The sequence below is a fragment of the Acomys russatus genome, chromosome 4, assembly GCF_903995435.1.
Source record: "Acomys russatus chromosome 4, mAcoRus1.1, whole genome shotgun sequence".
Lineage (NCBI taxonomy): Eukaryota > Metazoa > Chordata > Mammalia > Rodentia > Muridae > Acomys > Acomys russatus.
In genome coordinates, this window is record NC_067140.1 from 82,263,752 (window position 1) to 82,286,626 (window position 22,875).

At 45.9% G+C, this 22,875-nt stretch overlaps 1 protein-coding gene and 1 non-coding gene across 2 annotated transcripts in view; one reads left to right on the top strand and one right to left on the bottom strand.

The window, feature by feature from the left end:
- Positions 1-22,875, top strand: part of Kiz (kizuna centrosomal protein) — a 112,850-nt gene that overhangs the window by 76,154 nt on the left and 13,821 nt on the right. Inside the window, exons 8-11 of the mRNA XM_051144784.1 lie at positions 1,529-1,691; positions 12,679-12,744; positions 15,251-15,337; positions 18,956-19,052. Of these exons, the coding sequence (XP_051000741.1) occupies positions 1,529-1,691; positions 12,679-12,744; positions 15,251-15,337; positions 18,956-19,052 (413 nt within the window). The remainder of the gene's footprint in view (positions 1-1,528; positions 1,692-12,678; positions 12,745-15,250; positions 15,338-18,955; positions 19,053-22,875) is intronic.
- Positions 16,490-16,592, bottom strand: LOC127188760 (U6 spliceosomal RNA). Its single transcript, XR_007830603.1, has one exon. It is a non-coding gene; the product is annotated as a U6 spliceosomal RNA (small nuclear RNA).

Consider the following 22,875-nt stretch of genomic DNA (forward strand, 5'->3'; position numbering starts at 1 on the left):
GAAGAAGGAAAAAGGAAGAATTACCAGTTATATCACATATTATAATTTGGAAATACACACTTGAAGTTCTATCAGAATTTATAGATTATTTTAAACCCAAGAAAATAAAAAGCTGTGGATTTAACGGTAAGATTTCTAATGGTGAAGTTTTGTTTTTAATTCACACTTTTAAGATGCTTTGTCTATTTCTAGGATTTCTGGACATAGGCAGATACAATCAGAGTGGGCCTAAAGAGCACCATGGGCAGGCAGTGTGAGGATCCTGTCCAAGGAGGCTTTCCTTTCTCCGTGGAGACCGGAGGGGCAGACAGAGTGAAGAAGGGTTTATAGACTGCTGGCCTGTGAGAGCTGGTCCCAGGAGCCAGCCTGGGCCTAGCCTCAGGGGCATTGTGTCTGCATCCCAGTCTGCAGAAACAGAAGTCCTGAGCAGATCATCTACATAGACTTGTCAGAACTGAAGTAAACTCTAGGGACAGCTGATACAAACGAAGGCTAAGAACCTAACCATTAGCAGCACAAGGTCCCAGCTGCAAGGCTAACTTAACACCAGGTCTCTGGCCAAGAACTACAACTGGGTGTGGTGGCGCGCACACCTTAATCCCAGTACTTGGGAGGCAGAGGCAGATGGATCTCTGTGGCTTCTAGGCTAGCCTGGTCTACAGAGCAAGTTCAAGGATAGCCAGGATAGCCCTATCTGGAAAAAACAAAAACAAACAAGCAAAAAAACAGGTCAGTTTTCTTTTTTCTTGGTGTGTTTTTTCTTTAATTCATTTTTATTTTGTAGGTATTTATAGATATGTGTGCCTATATGTCTGTGTTCATCACATGCATGCAGCATTTGCAGTGGTCTGAAGAGGCTTCAGATCCCCAGGGACTGAAATTACAGGCTGCCTGACACAGGTGCAGGGAACAAAACCCAGGGCCTCAGCAAGAACAGCTAGCGCTTTCACTCCTGAGCCCTGTCTCCAGACGCTAAGCCAACTCTTACGAGTCTGAAAAACAGGGTTCATACAAAGAGAAGGTAAACCTTTCCTTCAGAAAGGAAGTCTGAGGGTCGGCTTCAGTGCACACCAAGGGAGACGAGGCTATCTCAGGTAAGCAGACATGATCGCATTTCACAGATTTGTTTCTCAAGTAGGACATTTGTGTAGTACATAAGTTCAGCCTTCAAAAACACCACATTATTGCAAATGAAAATTGTTATATATAATTAAATTGTGCTGAAAATAACCAGATTTTTTAAAATTAAAACTTACTCATCTGTTTTCATCATTATTTTTCCCCTTTCTCAACTCTTCTCAGGGCCCCCCCCCCACCTTACTACTCACCAGCGTCTTCTTGGTTCTCCCCCTCCCTCTGCCCTCCTCTGTTATTTTGATCTTGATGACATTTTAATGTCAGGAAACAAATTCTAAGTAAGCTTAACCTAAAGTTGCATTTTAGGCTGAGTCTTTGAGAGCCAGAAGAACAGGGTATTAGTTTGTTTTGACTTTCTTTGTGCGTTTGTGCTTTTTTTGAAACGCTGTAGGCAACAGCACTGAGAAAAGTCCTTAAGGAAGACTGTGGCCACAGGGCGGCTGTTGGCAGTGACGGGTCATCTTGCAGCACGCCATCGGTTCTGAATGACAGTAATGCAACAAAAGAAGCAAAGCCTGCTCTGCGGCTCAACAGTGTCCTTACAGAGGAGCAAGGTAACTATTGTGTGTGGTGTCCACAGCAAAGAGGCATTCAGAGTCCCCGCAGCTTCCTGCTCCTCGAGGCACGCATGTAAGTACCATTAGCCAAAGCCCAGGTTTCAGGTGCCAGTGTGCTGCTTGTTCTTTGGTGCCTTCAGGCAATGTGTGTGTCCTCAGGCTGGCAGGAGTGGGAACCCTAAGTGCAGCTCTGTTGAGCCTCTAGTGAAATAAACGCTTGCATGTTAGGAAATTTTAAACCAGTCAGACAAGAAATAAGACAAGACATAAATTAGACAAGAAATAAATTAATAAAAACTATAAAAATAAAATAAAGTAATCAAAACTCCATGTACAGGGGCTCAGAGGTTAAGAGCACTGGCTTCCCTTGGGGAGGATTGAGGTTCCCAGCACCCACGTGGCAGTCCGCATATCTCTGTTTATTCCTGCTCTCATCTGGCTTCATGCCGGCAAAACATTCTTGCACATAAAATCAATCTTTTTTTATCTTTTGTATTTTATTTATTTATTTTTGGTTTTTTGAGACAGGGCTTCTCTGTGTAGCCTTGGCTGTCCTGGACTCACTTTGTAGCCCAGGCTGGTCCTGAACTCACAGCGATCTGCCTGCCTCTGCCTCCCGAGTGCTGGGATTAAAGGCGTGCACCACCACTGCCCAGCTAATAAAATCAATCTTAATATAAAACACAGATAAGGCTGGGAGTGTAGCTGTTGCCTAGCATGTGTGAGACCCGAGGTTCCAACCCTGTGCTGAAGAATAAATCTGTTCCATAATATTGAAACACATTCTTACTATGTTTTTAATTTTTAGAAGTTTCAAGTGGCTGTAGAGATGAGAGCAAGGAAGAAAGCATCGCTGCTGCCCCAGTCACAGGTAAGGCTACAAGCACCTGGCAGTCTTGGTCACCAAATGCAGTCTTACTGCATAATCAGAACATTCAAGGTTAACTGTTGGTGGGTCCAGTGACTTAGTGAGGTGGAGAGAAAATAATCTCAACTACTGTATGCAAGCTGTGCTGCTGCTGTGACCCAAGGAGGCAAACAGCCGTGAGCACTGAGCTCTTCGTCTTGACTTTGAACACCCCGCCTGTAAGCGCCCTCTGTCACGCAGCTGGGCAGCACCTGTAGGCGCCATCGGGGCCCTGGTCAGTCGGCCAGTAACTAAATGGCAAAGTATAGATGTTTCTGCTCTTTTTTTTTTTCCTGTACTAACTGAACTTAAAACGCCTTAACACTAATGTTTTTAAAATGTACTAGATGGGAAGTTTGCTTGTGCCTTATCCGGCAATTCAAAATTCTCACTAATCATGCTTCATCCATCAAGACCTAATAAGACTTCTGCACATGTGTTAGGTGGGTTTATAGATAGAATCTGAATTGTATCATTACATTTTTTAGGCTTAGAATATTAGCAAGCCACAATTAGTATTCTGAACAGAGCCTTATTTGTTGTACATCTAAGTTTACTAGGTCCTTATTTTGTAAAGTGGTATGTTGCTTCATTATAAATTCAAAGGTCTGACTTTCAATATTTATACAAGTGAACACACGGTTGCTGAGGTGCTGGGGCATGCATGTGCATATGAGGCAGCTTGGTTCTTGTTTACATGCAGAGCAGACCGCCTTGCTTTTATGGTAATGTAATTCTTGGCATGATGAACTCAGCTTCTGTAATGAACTCTTGTTTTGAAAATGGCATTTATACCAGAGCAATTATTATGTATATGTAATGTTTCACTTTATTTTTAAACATTTTCCCCACTGATGTCCACTGTGTTTTTACTTGTCATTCTGAGGAAATGCTGATAGGGTTCCCTCTGGTTTTTTGTTTGTTTGATATTATTGTTGTTAATAGAAGAAATACAGACGATCCCTAAGCTTCAGGGATGCCAGATGAGAGCAGGAATAAACAGACAGTCACTTGGTTATCCTTTTCTTATATTTGCCTTTGAGTGCGGAGGTATTTAATGGCTTCTGAATGTATTTCAGTTAGGACTATAAGCCTGTGGTCATGAAAGGGTCATCTGTATACTTATTTAAAATAAGTTGTAATTCTAACAGCCCACTCTCTAGCAGTCAGAAGTTGGCAGAGAATACTGTGCTGTAGCATACTAAAGCAGTAGCCACTGTAAAATTACACAGGAGAGGCAGGCCAGGTGGCTCAGGCCTGTAGTCCCAGCACTCAGGAGACAGAGGCAGGCGGATCTCTGAGTTGAGGCCAGCCTGGTCTACAGAGTGAGTTCCAGGACAGCCAGGCTACACAGAGAGACCCTTTCTCTAAACAAACAAACAAACAAACTAGCACTAGAGTCCTGGAAAACTTTGCTAAGTGATTTTTACTAGAACATTGCTGTTCTGCCCTCACCCCCATGTCCTTCTAAGCACCCTGGAGCCTCCCACGGAGCTCATGTCTAAGTGTCTTGTATACCCTGGCTCTGCTGCTGTTGTCTTGCTGTGTCTATCCTAATAGCTACTTGGTCTCTTAAAGTCTCGATCTTTATCATTTAAAAAATGTTTTGTCCCTTATCATAATTATTTGGAGATTTCATCTTCTTGTAGAGTAAGGCAAGCATGTAGCGGTTAGTTTAAGATTCAGTGTGCCCGCCCTTTATAATAGGATATTACATATCATGTCCATGTAGGTTCATGGTGGCTTTATGAGCACTCTATCTAGAATATTCTCCAGAAACTGTCTTCTGGACGTTGAAGAGACTAGCAGTTGAGCCTGGGCTTTGACATCAGTCTCTTTCCCTCTCTGCTGTGCCACTTAAGTAGGGAAAGCATATGTACTCTCTAACAGGTTGTCTTAAGGGTGACATGGACTCAGCCAGGTGTGATGTATAAACCTGTCATCTAGTATATGAAAGGCAGAGGGAGGAGGAGTACTGGAGTTCACGGCCAGCCAGGTCCACAGAATAAAGCCCTGTCTCAAAATTAAAAAAAAAAAAAAAAAAAAAAAAAAAAAAAGAGGACTGGGAAGTGAGTGTGATCAGGTTGCATGATGTGAAACTCCCAAATAATCAGTAAAAATATTATGTTGGAAAAACTATATTTGAAAAAAATTAAATGTGGAGCCGGGCGTGGTGGCACACGCCTTTAATCCCAGCACTCGGGAGGCAGAGGTAGGTGGATCGCTGTGAGTTTGAGGCCAGCCCGGTCTATAAAGTGAGTCCAGGATGGCCAAGGCTACACAGAGAAACCCTGTCTCGAAAAAAAAAAAAAATTAAATGTGGGCTGGAGAGATGGCTCAGATGTTAAGAATACTGCCTGCTCTTCCAAAGGTCCTGAGTTCAATTCCCAGCAACCACATGATGGCTCACAACCATCTATAATGAGATCTAGTGCCCTCTTCTGTTGTGCAGGCAAAACATTGTATACTTAATAAATAAATAAATCTTTTTTTAAAAAATTAAATGTGATGAGACAAGTGTGAAAGTGCCGAATAGGTAGTAGATGTTTAAGACCTCCTGTCTGTGATAAACAGTAATAACACCCATACAAATGTCGGTAATAGTAAAGGTCTTCTGTGCTGGGTCTCACAACCCCTAGTATTTACAAAGCAAGCTCAAAGAGGGGTGAGGGTGCAGCACCTCAGAAAGCGAAGTCGCCAGATGGGCCTCCAGAAGCCTGTCTGGCTGTCTGACAGCGTCACCTGTCATTGCTCACCATCCCCGAGTTACAAAGTGACTGAGGACCAAGAAGAGCCTGAGCACAGTGTGACTGAGAGTCCTTAGGTGGTGCTCCCCAGCAGTGCTGTTGAGAGCTCCTTCAAGAAATCCCCTCTTGAGAACACAGCTAATAATTTGACTCTACAAAGATGCTTTTAACTCTTTGGAAGAAAGTCTTGAAATTTTTCTGTATACTTTTGGAAATTCCAGTTAGTCCCATAAGGGAAACCCTTAGTGATGAATTTCAGGCTAGCTCCTGGGATCTGAGCCATCTGGCGCTGTGTGCCTAGAAGCCTTCAGTGACTGTGCGCTACTGAGGCACTTGATGGCCGTGCAGCAGGCATTTCCTGATGTGCTAGCTAGTAAGTGTCGATGGGCAATGCAACATTACCCAAAGCGCACTCTGTGCAGAAAATACGAAGATAAATAACATATTTTGAGGCCAACCCCTAGGTCTCTTGCTTTATGCAGTGTACATACATACTGTACAGGACCATGTTGAAGAATTTGAAGGAAACGAAAAAGTGTGAGCCTCCATTTCACAAATACCTTATGTAATTGAAAATGAAGTCCTTTTTTCTTTGTTTATTGTTTTGTTTGTGTATACCAGGCTTAATGAAGTCCTTCTTAATGGCTAACATTAATTTTTTATGAAACACACATATATATTCACATATATGGGACCTTAAAAAAATAGCAGGTCCAATGGGATATCAGCTTTTGCAATACAGTGAAATTATCCTTATTGTTTTTCTGCATCTCAGTTTTTGGGGGAACCTCCCTAGTAAATGAAACTGATTCCTAATGAGATTTGGGGTTACTCTAGTCAAATCACCTTGGGGTATAAGATTGAAAGCCACTGATAGAACTCTCCCTTGGTTTGACCAGGTTATAATAGTAACTTTGATGTGCAGAAATGCTCTTAATGTGGCTCTTTCACTGTGTGCCTGCTTCACATCCATTTAGAAAGAAGTAGGGAAGCAAGAGGGCAGTCTGCCATCCAGGGTGGGCTCCCGGTGCATGGCTCTGAAGTGAGCGAGAGTCTTGAGGCATTAACATGAGAAGGCCATGTTAGCTCTCTCTGTATAGTTGAGGAGCTGCTTTGTGCAAAACAGATCTTTTACTGTGCACAACTGTGGAGAGAGGGTCAGTAACAAAGGCTGTAGTGCCTCATTTAATAAAGCAAAGCTCTGAGCCTTCCAGGTGTGAGGCTCTGGCCTGAGAACCTGGACCACAGCCAACCCTATGGGACTTCTGTTTACAGAACATGCCCTCCCTTTCTTCCTTCCTTCCTCCTTCCTTCCTTCCTTCCTTCCTTCCTTCCTTCCTTCCTTCCTTCCTTCCTTCCTTCCTTCCTTCCTTCCTCCTTCCTTCCTTCCTTCCTACCAAGACCGTGGCTCTCACTGTGCACTGAGGGGTCAGTGTGCCAGTGTTCCACTAAGGGGGGGGGTCAGTGTGCCAGTGTTCCACTAAGGGGGAGGGGGGGTCAGTGTGCCAGTGTTCCACTAAGGGGGGGGGGGTCAGTGTGCCAGTGTTCCACTAAGGGGGGGGGGTCAGTGTGCCAGTGTTCCACTAAGGGGGTCAGTGTGCCAGTGTTCCACTAAGGGGGTCAGTGTGCCAGTTGTTCCAGTTTAAGGGGGGGGGTCAGTGGTGCCAGTGTTCCACTAAGGGGGGGGTCAGTGTGCCAGTGTTCCACTATAGGGGGGGGGGTCAGTGTGCCAGTGTTTCCACTAAGGGGGGGGTCAGTGGTGCCAGTGTTCCACTAAGGGGGGCGGTCAGTGTGCCAGTGTTCCACTAGGGGGGGGGTCGTGTGCCAGTGTTCCACTAAGGGGGGGGGGTCAGTGTGCCATTGTTTCCACAAGGGGGGGGGTCAGTGTGCCAGTGTTTCCACTAAGGGGGGGGGGTCAGTGTGCTAGTGTTCCACTAAGGGGGGGGGTCGTGTGCCAGTGTTCCACTAAGGGGGGGGTCAGTGTGCCAGTGTTTCACTAAGGGGGGGGTCAGTGTGCCAGTGTTCCACTAAGGGTGGGGTCATGTGCCAGGGTTCCACTAAGGGTGGGGGGTCGTGTGCCAGTGTTCCCTAAGGGGGGGTCAGTGTGCCATGTTTCCACTACAGGGGGGGGGTCAGTTTGCCCGTGTTCCACTAAGAGGGATCAGGTGTCCAGTGGTTCCACTAAGGGGGGGGTCAGTGTGCCAGTGTTCCACTAAGGGGGGGGGGTCAGTGTGCCAGTGTTCCACTAAGGGGGGGGGTCAGTGTGCCAGTGGTTCCACTAAGGGGGGGGGGTCAGTGTGCCAGTGTTGTCCACTAAGGGGGGGGTCAGTGTGCCAGTTTTTCCATACTAAAGGGGGGGGGTCAGTGTGCCAGTGTTCCACTAAGGGGGTCAGTGTGCCAGTGTTCCACTAAGGGGGTCAGGGTGCCAAGGTTCCACTAAGGGGGTCAGTGTGCCAGTGTTCCACTAAGGGGGGGGGGTCAGTGTGCCAGTGTTCCACTAAGGGGGGGGTCAGTGTGCCAGTGTTCCACTAAGGGGGGGGTCAGTGTGCCAGTGTTCCACTAAGGGGGGGTCAGTGTGCCAGTGTTCCACTAAGGGGGGGGGGGTCAGTGTGTGCAGTGTTCCACTAAGGGGGGGGTCAGTGTGCCAGTGTTCCACTAAGGGGGGGGGTCAGTGTGCTAGTGTTCCACTAAGGGGGGGGGTCAGTGTGCCAGTGTTCCACTAAGGGGGGGTCAGTGTGCCAGTGTTCCACTAAGGGGGGGGTCAGTGTGCCAGTGTTCCACTAAGGGGGGGGTCAGTGTGCCAGTGTTCCACTAAGGGGGGGGGTCAGTGTGCCAGTGTTCCACTAAGGGGGGGGGGGTCAGTGTGCCAGTGTTCCACTAAGGGGGGGGGGTCAGTGTGCCAGTGTTCCACTAAGGGGGGGGGTCAGTGTGCCAGTGTTCCACTAAGAGGATCAGGGTGCCAGTGTTCCACTAAGGGGGTCAGTGTGCCAGTGTTCCACTAAGGGGGTCAGTGTGCCAGTGTTCCACTAAGGGGGGGGTCAGTGTGCCAGTGTTCCACTAAGGGGGGGGTCAGTGTGCCAGTGTTCCACTAAGGGGGGGGTCAGTGTGCCAGTGTTCCACTAAGGGGGGGGGGTCAGTGTGCCAGTGTTCCACTAAGGGGGGGGGGTCAGTGTGCAGTGTTCCACTAGGGGGCGGTCAGTGTGCCAGTGTTCCACTAAGTGGGGGGTCAGTGTGCCAGTGTTCACTAAGGGGGGGGGGTCAGTGTGCCAGTGTTCCACTAAGAGGATCAGGGTGCAGTGTTCCACTAGGGGGTCAGTGTGCCAGTGTTCCACTAAGGGGGTCAGTGTGCCAGTGTTCCACTAAGGGGGGGTCAGTGTGCCAGTGTTCCACTAAGGGGGGGGTCAGTGTGCCAGTGTTTCCACTAAGGGGGGTGTCAGTGTGCCCAGTGTTCCACTAAGGGGGGGTCAGTGTGCCAGTGTTCCACTAAGGGGGGGGGTCAGTGTGCCAGTGTTCCACTAAGGGGGCGGTCAGTGTGCCAGTGTTCCACTAAGTGGGGGGTCAGTGTGCCAGTGTTCCACTAAGGGGGGGAGGGGTCAGTGTGCCAGTGTTCCACTAAGGGGGTCAGTGTGCCAGTGTTCCACTAAGGGGGGGGTCAGTGTGCCAGTGTTCCACTAAGGGGGGGGGGTCAGTGTGCCAGTGTTCCACTAAGGGGGGGGTCAGTGTGCCAGTGTTCCACTAAGGGGGTCAGTGTGCCAGTGTTCCACTAAGGGGGGGGGGTCAGTGTGCCAGTGTTCCACTAAGGGGGTCAGTGTGCCAGTGTTCCACTAAGGGGGTCAGTGTGCCAGTGTGCCACTAAGGGGGTCAGTGTGCCAGTGTGCCACTAAGGGAGTCAGTGTGCCAGTGTTCCACTAAGGGGGTCAGTGTGCCAGTGTGCCACTAAGGGGGTCAGTGTGCCAGTGTGCCACTAAGGGAGTCAGTGTGCCAGTGTGCCACTAAGGGGGTCAGTGTGCCAGTGTGCCACTAAGGGGGTCAGTGTGCCAGTGTGCCACTAAGGGGGTCAGTGTGCCACTAAGGGGGTCAGTGTGCCAGTGTGCCACTAAGGGGGTCAGTGTGCCAGTGTGCCACTAAGGGGGTCAGTGTGCCACTAAGGGGGTCAGTGTGCCAGTGTTCCACTAAGGGGGTCAGTGTGGCAGTATCTTTACTCCCCCTCTTACTTGTGCACCCTTTGTAGCAGAGAAGCCCACCCTTACAGGCTTCACTGTCCTCGCAGAGGCATTTGCCTTATTAGTCGGCATACAGAATGATCCTCAGACAGCACACATTCCTAAGTTGACAAAATCAAGGATTTCCACAGACTTCCCTGTTGTTAACAGTCTACCCCTGTATATTTGTCTAGTGTCTTACTGAAGAATCCAGATAAAACAAAGATTAATGTTATATCTATGAACACGTGTGTCTGCATATGCTAGATAATATACCAGTTACATGTTTAAATTATTAGCCCACTACTTGGACTGAGTCTTGGGATGCCAAGGACAGAAAAGACTACCCTGCCCGCAGTAAGCCTCAGCCATTTCTAACCTTCGTAATAGTCCTTTAGGCCTCAATTTGAGTAACACCCTGCTGGTCAAACAGAAACAAAGAAAAGGTTGGGGCCAGCTCAGTGGATGTGGAATCCAACTCAAACTTGGAGATTCAATGTTTTCATTCCTCCATCTTGACTCTTGCTTCAGCAGCACAAAGGCAGCTGTATCAGGGCATCTGGGTCAATTAGACCACAGTGTACTTATTAGCAAAAGATGAGCTTAACAAGGATGCTCTGGGAACCAGTGGGGAGCAGCCACGCCTTTCCTTTCTCTTTGGCTGCACCTAGAGAAGTGAACTGCTTGAAGAACTTTCCAGGGCCATCCTGAGAGGCTTGCTTTTTATGAAGTGGGACAGGCACGAGCACAGCTGGACCTCTGAAACTGTGCGAAGGGTGCAGGATGCTCTGGTCAGTTTCCCTGGAAACACTCATGTTCCTCTGAAGTGCTCACACCCCAGCGATGGCACTTTTATTTGTATTCACTCCGATGGCCCTTTCAGCACCCAGCTTTCATCTAAGCAAATGATACTTTACATTAAATCATAAAAACCCAGCACCTTAGATAGTGTATGTCACACAGTGGACCCTTAATTTGTCAAACAAATGAATAAGGATGGGGAATTAAGGCGTCTCCATACATGCTTGCTGATTCAGTCATTCAATCCACCACCACCTTTCCCACCCCACGTGCCATCCTGGCAAAACTCCTCTCCTTAAGCTGCATGTGAAAAGGGCTGACGGCTTTTATCTCAAGAGGATTAAGCCTCTAAGAATGTCCATTCAGCCTCTCATTCTTTCAGCACCAATCCTGTTGGTCAAGCTGTGTTAAAAGTGTTGCTTCACTGTGCCATTGCCCCTCGGTGTTCTTCAGCTGACATACTCCGCACGGTCACACGGGAGCATCCGTGGAGAAGCTTCCCAGGGCAGCGTCTGCTCGCAGGGTGCTGCTTGGCTTCTGGACACCAGCTCCCCAAACATTAAAGCCTCTGTTTTATATAACCAAGCTGAAAAGGAGCTGGAAACATACAATGGCCAGGTTGTCATTGGTGACTGGATTTACCCCAGGAGAAAAGAATGCTTTGACAAGCTTGGGCCACCCAAGTGTAGTGGCATATAACCTCCAGGACGGCAAGTTCACTAAAAACGCTTTTTTCTTGCCTTGTCCCAGAAGTGCTTTACTGGGAAGAATTAGTAGAGACATGTTGTATGCTGTGCCAGGTCAAGGAACTTCCAGTGAACGCGAACCAGAGCGTCATTTGCTATGCTGTTGTTTGTGGTAGTCTGTCTCTGGCGCCAGCACCTCTGCCATTGAGCCTATTACCTGCTGCTTGCAGTTGGGGGACAGAGGCAATCAATGTGGATGTGTAAGAGTGGAAAAGACCTTGCTGAGGACTGCTGTTGCTTAGTGTGCCTGCATGTGAGGACACGAACTCAGGCTTGAGAGATTCTCCCAGTGAATCTTTCTGTGCTGTGCTACATCAGGACTTCCCAGTGTAGGTCCCAGGCGTAATCATTGTATTACACATCCAGGTCTGTGTCCAGACTGAGAATTGTGGAGTAGGAATCTCAAAGCTGGGAGAGCCTTTATGGATCAGGTTGTAAAATGACCTTTATTTTACACAGACAATTCGAATTGAGAGAAGAGGTCAGGATTTAAACATGTTGATAAAATCGGGAGTCGGGGAGAACATTGTTTTCTTCAAGCTGCTGTGCCAGTGCCACAAGCTTCCGGGTGCAGTGACCTCTGCTTGTAGTCCCAGATCCTCAACAGGTGCAGCAGGGACGCAGCGGCACTAATGGGAAGCTTACTTCAGAAATGGAAACAAAAACAGCAGGATTATTCTGTCACAGTTCACGATGCAGAAAACCAAGGTCCCATCAGGGTCAAGCTCCAGGGAACAACTCTTCCCAGCATCTGTGGTTCTGGTTTGTGATGTCATCTCAGTGTTTGCGTTTGCCTCTTTCACACCGCCCCCTTTTGTGCGTGTGTCTGCTCCTGTACCAAGTAGGTTCCAGTGAAAGTGCAGGGAGATGTCATCTTGCCCTCCTCAGCTAACATGTCTACAATAATCTATTACCAAAGAGGATCACGTTCTGAGGCTGGAGCAGATTTGAATTTGGAGGTGAAGAAGGCAGCATTGAGCCCACTATAAGGCTCTACGTTTTTAGCATTTGGGTCCCCTCATACCCATTCTTCCTGGCTGTTCCATAAGTGACAAAGATAATGCCAATAGGTCTGATTCTTCTGTTCCCACAGATTAGTGAGCATCAGCTGCTACAGACTGTGTTTTCAAAACTGCACAGAACTGAGAGTGTGGCTCAGGCTATCACTCCGACTCATGCACCCCATCCTCAGCTTTAACAGAGATTAACCTCCTGTGATTAAACAGTGGTGAGCAGCAGGCAGTGCTGTTGTTAAGTTTTGTAGGGGGGTACAGTTGTCCCTCAGTACACAGGGGAATAGGCTCCAGGACCCCTTGAACACCAGACTGCACACATGCTCAACTCCAGTGTATAAAATGGTTTGGTATTTCCATATAGTCTACATATACCCTTCCACACATTTCAAGTCCCCTCTAGATCATTTTAAACATCTAATGTGACGTAAACGCTACATAATAGTGTGTCCCTGGGAAGTAACGACAGGAAAATGTTTGTAAATGCCCAATACTGACATCTTTTTTTTCCCCCAAAATATTTTTAACCCGTGTTTGGTTTTGGATCGGTGTGGATGTGTGACTGAAGGACACAGAGAGGCGGAGGTGGTACCCTCAGAGCTGTTTCAGTTCAGCTTGGGAGCAGCCATGAAAGGTCAGTTACAAGCCCAGCATTTATTTTCAGATTTAATTGTTGATTCTCAGAAATTAAAAGTGGAATGTAAATGTCTTTTCTGGTGCGGCCCCAGCAGCCCCTGTGACTTGGGCATGAGTTCCTTGTGTGTCAGCAGCGCCCCGTGGAGGAAGCACACAGAGAAACCTCATAGTGGGTCTGCTGGGGGACAGGGCTAGTGCGGAAGTCCAGACATGAAGAGCCCCCTGTGCAGACCCATGCTGGTGCTGCCTACATTTGTAGACTTGGGGGACGTTTTCCTCTGAAGTCTTAAATATACAAGCATCTTCTATATTTTCCTGATTGTATAGGTACTCATACTCATTTTTTTTTTTTCATTTTTATTTGAGCAGATTACTAGATACCTGGCTTGTGGCCTTAAAGTGCTAATATGTGTCTTTTGAATTAATTTTAGAAATACAACTTTTGCTTTTAATGTTATTTTGCAAAAGCAACTGAGTTTGCTTCATCTGCAATGCATCTCATATAACATGAAAAACCCGTTTTTAACATGTGTAGAAATATATGAAAAGTAATAAATAAAACCTTAGCATTCTTTATACAGAAAGTGTGTTTCAATTTTAATTTTTAGAATTTCTACCACTTCATATAGGAGCGGTACTTACACATCCTTGTTGGATGCCCCAGTTCTCTGTGGGTTCAAGGTCTGCTTTCCTTGCTGCGGTGATAGTATTGTTTGTATCTCCTTTTGTTATTCCTTGCCAGACCCTACTCTTTTTTTTTTTTTTTTTTTTTTTTTTTTTTTCATTAAGGATTTCTGCAAAAGCAGTGGGCAGATTCTTTGCCTCCATACACTCCTTAGAGGCTGGTGAAACACATGTGTATCTTGTAATGGGCTATTAAAAGCACTTGTTCATCAGATATATTCTTTTTATTTGTAGATTTAGGAGTATTTTAGCAGGTGTACATTTGCATATAAAAGAGAATAAAAGACAAGAAGTTGAAGCTTTTCCTTTCTCCCCTCACTCGGCACGTTGTCACCTTTTTTTTTTTTTTCTTCTCTAGCTGCTTCTATTTCCTAGGCCCAAAATGCATATCAAAAAGAAAAGAAAAAAAGAAACGGTCTTAGTGGTCCCTCAGCTTTGCAGGAAGATGGATGATTGGGCTCTGGCAGCTTATGTAAGAAAGTAGAGGAAATACGTTTATCTCATTGTGCCATCAGCCTGGAATTAATAAACAGGAGAGGTTTTAATCTCCTGGTAGACACTACACGGGATGTAGACCCCTTGCCTTGTTGTATGTTTTAAACTGCATTAAGTTAAAATTTGACTGCAGAACCAAAAACTTGAGGATACATATATGTGTCTCTGTGCATGAAAAGAATTGGCTTCTTTTAAAATGTTGGTTTTATCTAGTCATTTTTACTACTCCATAGTTTTTGAGAGATTAACATTACAAGTGAGAGAAGTGTTTCCCAAGAGTTCCAAAGCACAGGCTCCTATGTACATCAAGCCCTTAGCCACTACCGAGTGCTCACGGTTTCAGATTTGCGCCTTACTTGCAGTCAGGATGAGAGTCTATTCTTTGGCCCTTAGTCCTTTGTTTATAGCAGGCCAGCTTTTATTTCTGCATGTTACTTTTTCTCCTTTATTCACCTAACCATTCACTTTATAACTTGATTGGCAAGGCAGCTGCACACTGCAGCGTTAACTGCTTGATTCCTTACTCTCTTTTTCCTTCCAGGAGATCCTGGTCCCAAGTTAAAAAAAAAAAACAGAAAACAAAAAAAAAAACTCACATGCGTTGTTTGGCCTTTTTGCAAAGTGAAGTTGGCTTCCTGGCTAAGTCTTCTAGACTGTTGTGGGGGTTCTGCATTGCCTTAGACCCTCTTAGCAAAATGTGCACTCTTGCCCAAGAAAAGTCTGAAGCTGGTCCACAACCACTTAGCACCTTACAGTTCACACAGCCTCTCCGGATCCTGTTCAGGTCCTCGCCCTGTCAGAGAGAGCCTTTGCTAGCACCTAACTTGAACCTTTGGCTGCAGCGTTGCTGATCCCTCTGCCCACTCAGCTTTGCTTTCTGCTAGCAAGCGCACTCTCCTTACCCCTTGGGATTAGAATTTTCATTGACTGCATCCTACTGCCTCTGCCCCTCCTAAGATCTTTAAGGCCTCTCGCTCCGCTCTTTCTGGGGCCTGCAGCTCTCTGGAGTGGCTGCCTCCCAGGGTGCCGCTTCTGCAGGCCGAGAAGCCGAGAAGCTAGCTGTTCTTTCCGATGCTGAAGCTGCACACAGATCCACTTCCAGGACTGAAATTGTCAGCCTCAAATAAACTCTTAAATTCCTCCCTGAATCTCAAAATTTAGGTGTAATGCAATTTTTATTTGTGGCATTCGATTGGGAGGGGGAGGTCGGAAACTGCAAATTGAGAGGAGGCCATGCATTTGAGAGACGGTAGCCTCAGAGGAGTTCAAGGAACAGTTACTAACAGTTGAAAGTAGAATGTTTCTGTGGTTTTCCTCATCTATACAAACAAAAGCCTACCAGTTACTGAAGAAGTCCACTCTTCAGGATAATTCAGATGAAACAGAAGAGAGATTTGAAAGTCAGTTTTCATGTTAGTAGAGGCAGATTCAACACTTGAAGGGGGCTCAGGGTAGCAACCAGGACTATACTGAGAGGAGTGTGGTTTTAGGGTTTGCTTTGTGATGAGTGGTACTGAGTCTGAGTGAGCAACAGCGCTTTTATCCTTAGCAGACAAGCATTTGGAAGGACCCTCCCTTCTGGGTACATGGGACCCAGCAGGGGAATAGCTCTCACAGACCCTGTGATTCTGTCTCACAGACCACAATGGCAGAAGGCGCTCCAGGCTTCCCTTCTCTGTGTCTCTTCCTCCCTTAATCATCACATGGGCAATTTTGTGCTCTAGTCACTCTTGTGTGAATGCTGGGAAATTCTCCACTCATACAATGAAAGAATTGTAAATCCCAAGAAAGCTAACATTTAGGTTTAAATATAGTTTCTTGAATCTAGGATTTTGTTTCAATTTTAATTTTCTTTTTTTTTTTTTTTTTTTTTTTTGGTTTTTCGAGACAGGGTTTCTCTGTGTAGCCTTGGCCATCCTGGACTCACTTTGTAGACCAGGCTGGCCTCGAACTCACAGCGATCCGCCTGCCTCTGCCTCCCGAGTGCTGGGATTAAAGGCGTGCGCCACCACGCCCTGCTAATTTTAATTTTCTTATATTCTAGTGGTTTTCATTTTATTGTATCTCCTTTTTTATATATTGTTCAATTTAACACACTTTATAAAAGGTAAATAATATAGGAGAAAATGTATGGTGACTTTTTTTAAATTTTAGACTTGCATGTTTTATTTTCTATGGTATATGCGTTTTGCCTGCATGTGTGAGTGTACGCTGTGTGCATGCCAGATGCCCATGGATGTCAGAAGAGAGTGTTGTAGTCTCTAGAACCATAGTTACAGTTAATTATAAATCACCATGGAGGTGCTGGGAATCGAACCCAGGTCCTCTGCAAGAGGAATTAGTACCCTTAGCCACTGAGCATCTCTCCAGCTCGGAGTGGCTTTACTTTTCTATGATCATACTCTGTTTTTCCTATCAGAGTTGCACAGTGATTTCTCTTCTTTTTTTTTTTTTTATTTTACCTTTATTGAATGTCTGTGATTTACACATCATGCCCCAAAATCCCTCTACTCCCTCCAGTAAAATAAAACAAACAAACAAAAGATCTTGTCACAGAAGCTGTAAAAAATATGGAACACTTCATGAATTTGCGTGTCATTGTTGCGCAAGGGCCACGCTAATCTTCTCTGTATCGTTCCAGCTTCAGTGTACATGCTGCCGAAGCGCGCGCACACTCCAGCCTCCGTGTACGTGCTACCGAAGTGCGGACACACAGCGGTTTCTTTTTTGGTTGGTTTTGTTTTGGGTTTTTTTTTTTTTTTTTTTTTTTTTTTTTTTTTGGTTTTTCGAGACAGGGATTCTCTGTGTAGCCTTGGCTCTCCTGGGCTCGCTTTGTAGACAGGGCTGGCCTCAAACTCACAGCTATCCGCCTGCCTCTGCCTCCCGTGTGCTGGGATTAAAGGCGTGCGCCACCACGCCTGGCTCACACAGTGGTTTCTTAATGTCATCTAGTTCTCGAACCACATTCAGGTTTCCATTGTCTCAGCCGTGCCTTCCGCAGACAGATACTTTTCCAAGACATATGCTTAGGTGCATCAGAACTGCCCATATTTGGAGACTACATTTTTAGGCAATATTAGTGTCAGAGTCACTTACTTTGTAGCATTAAGGATTCAGTAAGCCACTTGAGGTTAAAGACCTATCCTAGCCTGTAAGGAAAAGCTCCTGGGAGAGCCAGCCATTTGGTGGCTACGACTTAGCTCTGAAAATGTAGAAATCGTTGTCCCTTGGGGTGTGAAGAAGGACCTCTGTCCTGGGTTGTGGAAAGCTCTCAGTGTGGGTCATCCGTCTGCTCACGTCGGAGACAAACAGTCCGAACTGAGGCAGGTCTTAGAGGGAGTTTGTCCTGCATAAGGTCTCAAGGGAGTAACACCTCCTTAGCAGCCTCACATAGTTGGGAAGGCAGTGCTGCAAATGTTTTGGCAAGTATATTTTCTTGTTTTGTTTTATGGTTGGTTGGTTGGTTTGGGGGTTTTGGGTTTTTTGTTTTGTTTTGTTTTTGAGACAGAGTTTCTCTCTGTTGCCCCGGCTGGCCTGGAATTCACTTGGTAGACCAGGCTGCCCTTGAACTCAGAACTATGCCTGCCTCTGCCTCCCAAGTGCTGAGATTAAAGGTGTGCACCACCACTGCCCAGCTGGCAGTGATTTTGATACCTGATTGGGGGGTACAAAAGACAAGTATTTGGCATAAATTGGCATCTCTTGGATGTCTATAAAAATATACTACTATTAAATATATTAATAGCTTATTTTAAATAATGTTTATTTTTGAAAAGTTCATATAGTTATGCAGTGTGTTTTGATTGCGTCCTGTCAAGCGTCTCACATGTGGCGTGGCCCTTCGCGGGCTGTGCAGCTCAGCACGGGCAGCTTCCGTCTCTCAGTCCGTCTCTCAGTCGTCACACTGGATGTAGTGAAGGAGACAGGTGGCCTGATGGTGGTGCTGGGCCTCGCATTCACTCTCCACTCGCCATCCCCTTCTCGCCCCTGCTGTGCTGCAGAGAAGAGCATCTGTGAGGGTGAAGGGAAACTTGCCAGCACTGACAGGCATTGGTGGGAGGGGGGCTTCCTCACCTCTCACTCCTAAAGGAGCAGTCATGTTTCAGCTACTTTCTCAGATGTTTTGGGTCTCTGTCTCCAGATCTGTTCCTGAGGAGACCCACTTATGTTTTGAACCCCATTTTTCATAACTCAAACCTGTCCTGTGTGAATGTAGAGACCTGTTTGAGTTCAATGTGGACATGATGCTGAAAGAGTTATTCTGCTGCACAGACTGCATGCAGGCAAGCCGTGCACAGGCTAGAGACTCAGCAAGCCTGTGCAGAGATGCCTGTGCACTCAGTGATGTGCAGCAGAGATGTCCAAGGCTGAGGACAGCGGGGACAGTCCAGCCACCACCCTAAGAAAGATGGTGTGCTGTGTATCTATGTCCTCAACACAGGCTGAGAGAGTGAGGGCCCTTGACGGCTTTTAGTGGAAATGTGCTCTTCTTTGTGGGATGAGAAACAGGATTTAGCAAAGGGGCTTCAGAGTGGAGAGTGTGGGTGCTTGTCATCCAAGAGTGTCCGTTATGTCTGAGACCTGACTCCCGTACCTGTCATCTGGGTGAGCCATCCCTGTCTGGGTCCTTAAAAGAAAAAATTATTCAACTCATGCTTGGATGTATACATCTTGGCCATTTAAAGCAGAACCTGCTGAGGACTTAGCCTAGGTCATATGCTTGCTTAGCACATTCGAGGAGGTCTTTGATTCAGTCCCCATACCACAAAAAAGAATGAGTAATTAAAGTAAAACTCAAGTAGAACTCCTTGGACAGTTTTGAGTTTTGTTTTGGTTTTAGTACAAAGAAAATTCCCCAATTCTTTTCAGTGTTCTATGCGTGTTTGGTCGCTGGCCCTAGAAGCTCTGAAACTTTCTATGGCTTGAACAGATTGTTCCTCTTGATTTTCCAAAATTGCTGGGAGACTGTCTGCACTTGTTTCCTGGCTGTGTGGTGGCTAACTCTCACTCCTTGTTTGTGCTTGTCACAGGTTTGGATATTGGCAGCAACACGTTCAAGACAAAGACAGCCCACAAAGTCGCCTCGGAAGCTAGTTTTTCATCTAGTGAAGGAAGTCCTTTGTCAAGGTAAAGTCGTGAAAGCCTTTCTGAATACCAGTAACAAGATGAGGAATGTCGCTAGGCAGTGAGCTCAGCCCTGGCTGCGTGTTGTTTTGTTGTCTGACTTGATGGAGGGGTATGGTTTGGAGTTTTTTGTTTATCTAAAGTAACAGTTGAAACTTTAGTCTACCTTTGAAAATATTTGCACCAGAGCCAAGTATTGTTTTGCAGCTGTTGTTTCCTTGGTTTAAGACTCAATTGACACCTCAGTGAACCACAAATTAGCGTTTACAGCTGCTCGCAGTGGGGCTGCTTAGAGACCACACAAAGGAGGTTGTCAGGAGAAGGGCAAGGAAAGACACAGGCCTCCGGAGAAATAAAGTGCTGTGTTTTTTCTTTCTGAGGCGCCGGATAGACAGTTACTCCATATTAGTTCTTGTGTGTGGCTTCTTTTTTTAAAGCAAGTCTTTGGGCCACACTGCTCAGTCCCTTTCTGATTTGTTCTTGCTTATTCTCCTCAAAGCACAGAGTTGAGCTTTTGACATTTGCTAAAATGTAATACTTTATACAAGTTTTGTGAACTATAATAAGTGAGTTACGTGCTGCATTTGCCATCAGCATCCAGCACTAACACGCAGTGGCTTTTGGTCACGTGGGAAGCATCTGCAGCATGAGTCTCAGCAGGTGGCTGATGTGCCACCCGCGCTGCTACTTTGGGCTATATAGTATTTCAAACAGTGTGGCAAGTTTCCTTTGTAATAGTTCAGTACGAAGTTGTCCTTTGATGATTGCATGACCTTTGAATTTACTACTTGACCCTGCTAAAATGTTAAAACATGACCTTTACATTTCCACTGCTATGTATAATGCCCAAGTAACAAAATGACCTGATCCAGAAATGTCATATTGAAAGGAAATGAAAGTAAAAAAAAAAAACTATTCATTTGTATTTCACAAAAGCGTTACACAGTATCTTAGGACCTGGACGATTTGGATGGTTTGACTTTCAAAAAATTTTTTTATTCTAAAATTCTTGCTTTTAGAAACTTGATGAATATGTAAAATGTTTCTTTGTTTATAAGGAATTACCTTTCATACCTGGGTTTTGCTCACATTTTTAGAGAAAAGTAGGAGCTCACTGGGTTTGGGAGTGTTGAATACTGTATCGTTAGGGCTACACTATAAACTCAAGTTTAGGAGAATTTTTCTTTTCTGGTATTTTTGTTGTTTGGTTGTTTTGGTTTTGGTTTTTGGTTTTTGGTTTTTTGAGACAGAGTCTCTCTGTAGCTATCCTGGACTCACTTTGCAGACCAGGCTGGCCTTGAACTCACAGCGATCGCCTGCCTCTGCCTTCCAAGTGCTGAGGTTAAAGGCGTGCGCCATCATGCCTGGCCCAAGAATTTTCTTTTCTTTTGTTGTTTCTTGAGACAGGGATTCTCTGTGTAGCCTTGACTGTCCTGGACTCTCTTTATAGACCAGGCTGGCCTCAAACTCAGAGATCCCCCTGTCTATGCCTCCCAGAGTGCTGGGATTACAGGTGTGTACCACCATGCGTGGCTATTTTAAGAAACCTTTTAAAGGTCAGTAAAGTCTCTAGTTTCCAGTTATAATGATAGCATTTGGCTTAAAAATACGTCCCTTGAGTTTCTAAGATTGTTGGAAGCATTTATCTCAGTTATATTTTAAAGACATTAAAACAAGTTCTTTCTTACCCCTCCCCACACACACAGAGACAAGGTTTCTCTGTGTAGACCTAACTGCCCTGGAACTCACTCTGTAGACCAGGCTGGCCTCAAACTCACAGAGATCTGGATTAAAGGAGTGTGCCACCACTGCTGCCTGCCATTAAAACAAGTTTATGTGTGTTCTTTGGGAAGTTCTTAGAGGCACTTAGAAAGCAATAAGCTCATGTAGGATATTTTCTCTGCTGGCTATTCACACCTAGCCACTTTGTTTTCCTACAAGTTAAAGTAAGGACCCTCTTTTTTTACATTTCTGTATGGAATTAATTTTCTAATAAATCTTAAGTAATCTCATCACCCCCCTTTAAGAAGAATAAACCCACCAGGAAGTCTTCGAGGAACCCTTGCTTCTGCACACTTGACAGCAATGTAGCACGCAAGGCTCTGAAGGGCGCCTGCAGCTCTTTGTGCCACTGCGCTGGGTCCAGTTCTTGTGCTGGGCCTGCTGCTGTTACCGCCCCACCCTGGGCTTCCCGAGCTCGAGCTTGGGGCTTGCAGTCTGTGCCCGGCTCTGCTGGAGTTTCTCAGAGGCGTACATTTAAGGGTCCCACTTAGTGCAGTCACTCTTGTGCTTTATTGCTTTTACAAGTGGTCTCGAAGCCCAGTGCTTGAGGATAAACATAGCAGGGCTGCGCTGCTGTAGCACTTTTAAAAATTCTTCTTTGCTCTGTTTTGTCAGTGAGCTGATGAGCAACCTCAAAAAAGGAAAAGAAAAAAAAAAAAAAAAAAAGACCCCCTTGGACCTTAAAAAAAAAATGGCTTCCTCTGATGTCCTAGAGACAATAATTATGATGTGCTAGTTAAGCCCAAACTACAGCTGAGGGATTTTACTTTAAAGCAGGGGCTTGGGCGCAAAAATGCATTTATAGCTCTTTGTCTGCACCTCATTATGTGTGGGCCTGATTCATTAAGTAATTGGTTTGCAGTTGTTTACATGAGTATTAAGGCCTTCTTTTCAGCCGCCTTTGAGAGATGCATTGTGCAAACGTTGCCTGTGCTGAATGTTGAATGAGGGCCAGAGGGTCCCTCCTATTGGCTAAACAGTGCGCTCTGTTGAAAAGCAGAGAAAGGGATTGGGTGCTGCTTTGCATAGCAATGACTTTCTTAATAAGCGTTACAGATTAATACACACAAGCTATAAAAGATGCAAAGAGATACTCTTAGCACATTTATACATGCTCATTTTATTGTGACGGTGGCGGGTCCTCGCACTTTCATATAACGTTTTGCAGAGCAGAGGCCTCAGTGTATGAGCCGTAATAGAATACGGTGTTTATTGTATTATAAATCACGGGCAAGTAGGCCGATCGGCAACAGTTTATTATTAAAGATTCTTTCAGTGTAAATCTGTTTCTGCCATTGTATTTGCCTCAGTAAAATCATTTCGTGGTTGAGTGGGGATGAAAGGCATGGTGTAGGAAGGAGTGAGTCCTAATAGGAAGCTGTTCTCCGAGTGAAGAGCACTTGTTCCCTTTTGTTCCGGGGTGCATGCCAGAGCTTCCCCCCTCTGCAAACACTGTCGCTCTTTACCTTCCCCAGGAAGCCGCCTCACTCTCCAGGATCCATTTATTTCATGGAGAGTGTATCTTCACAGCTCCCTTGTAAGTTCAGCTTACCGGTTCCCTTGTAACTCCAGCCTTCTGGTTGAATCAAGATAAGATTTTTGCCAAAAGAAAAGAGTGTGCGCTTGCAACATAATTGCCTGGGGGAAAGGTACTAAAAGTCACCATGCCACCGGCACCCGTTGGCAGGGCCGCCGTGGGTGGCATTCCTTACCAGCCTGCAGCCATGGGAGCGGCCAGCGGAGGGCGCCAGCCTGCAGCTGATGGGAGATGGTGGCCGGAGCTTTTCTGTCCCGTCTGGCCCGTTTGTGTTGTTTTCCCTGGAGTGGTGTGCAGATACTTAGACACTAGATGTCCACTGAAATAAAAGCGAAAAATTCCTGGAAGTCCTTTATATACCTTTATGAAAGTGCCCATCTCCATCTCTAGCTCAGGAACTCTGCATTGGCCTTAAATCTTACTGAATTAGAAGCGTCCTAAATATTCACGTTCACTGTCGTAAACTCATCCTTTTCCCCCTTGAACAGAACGATTTTGTTAAAAAAA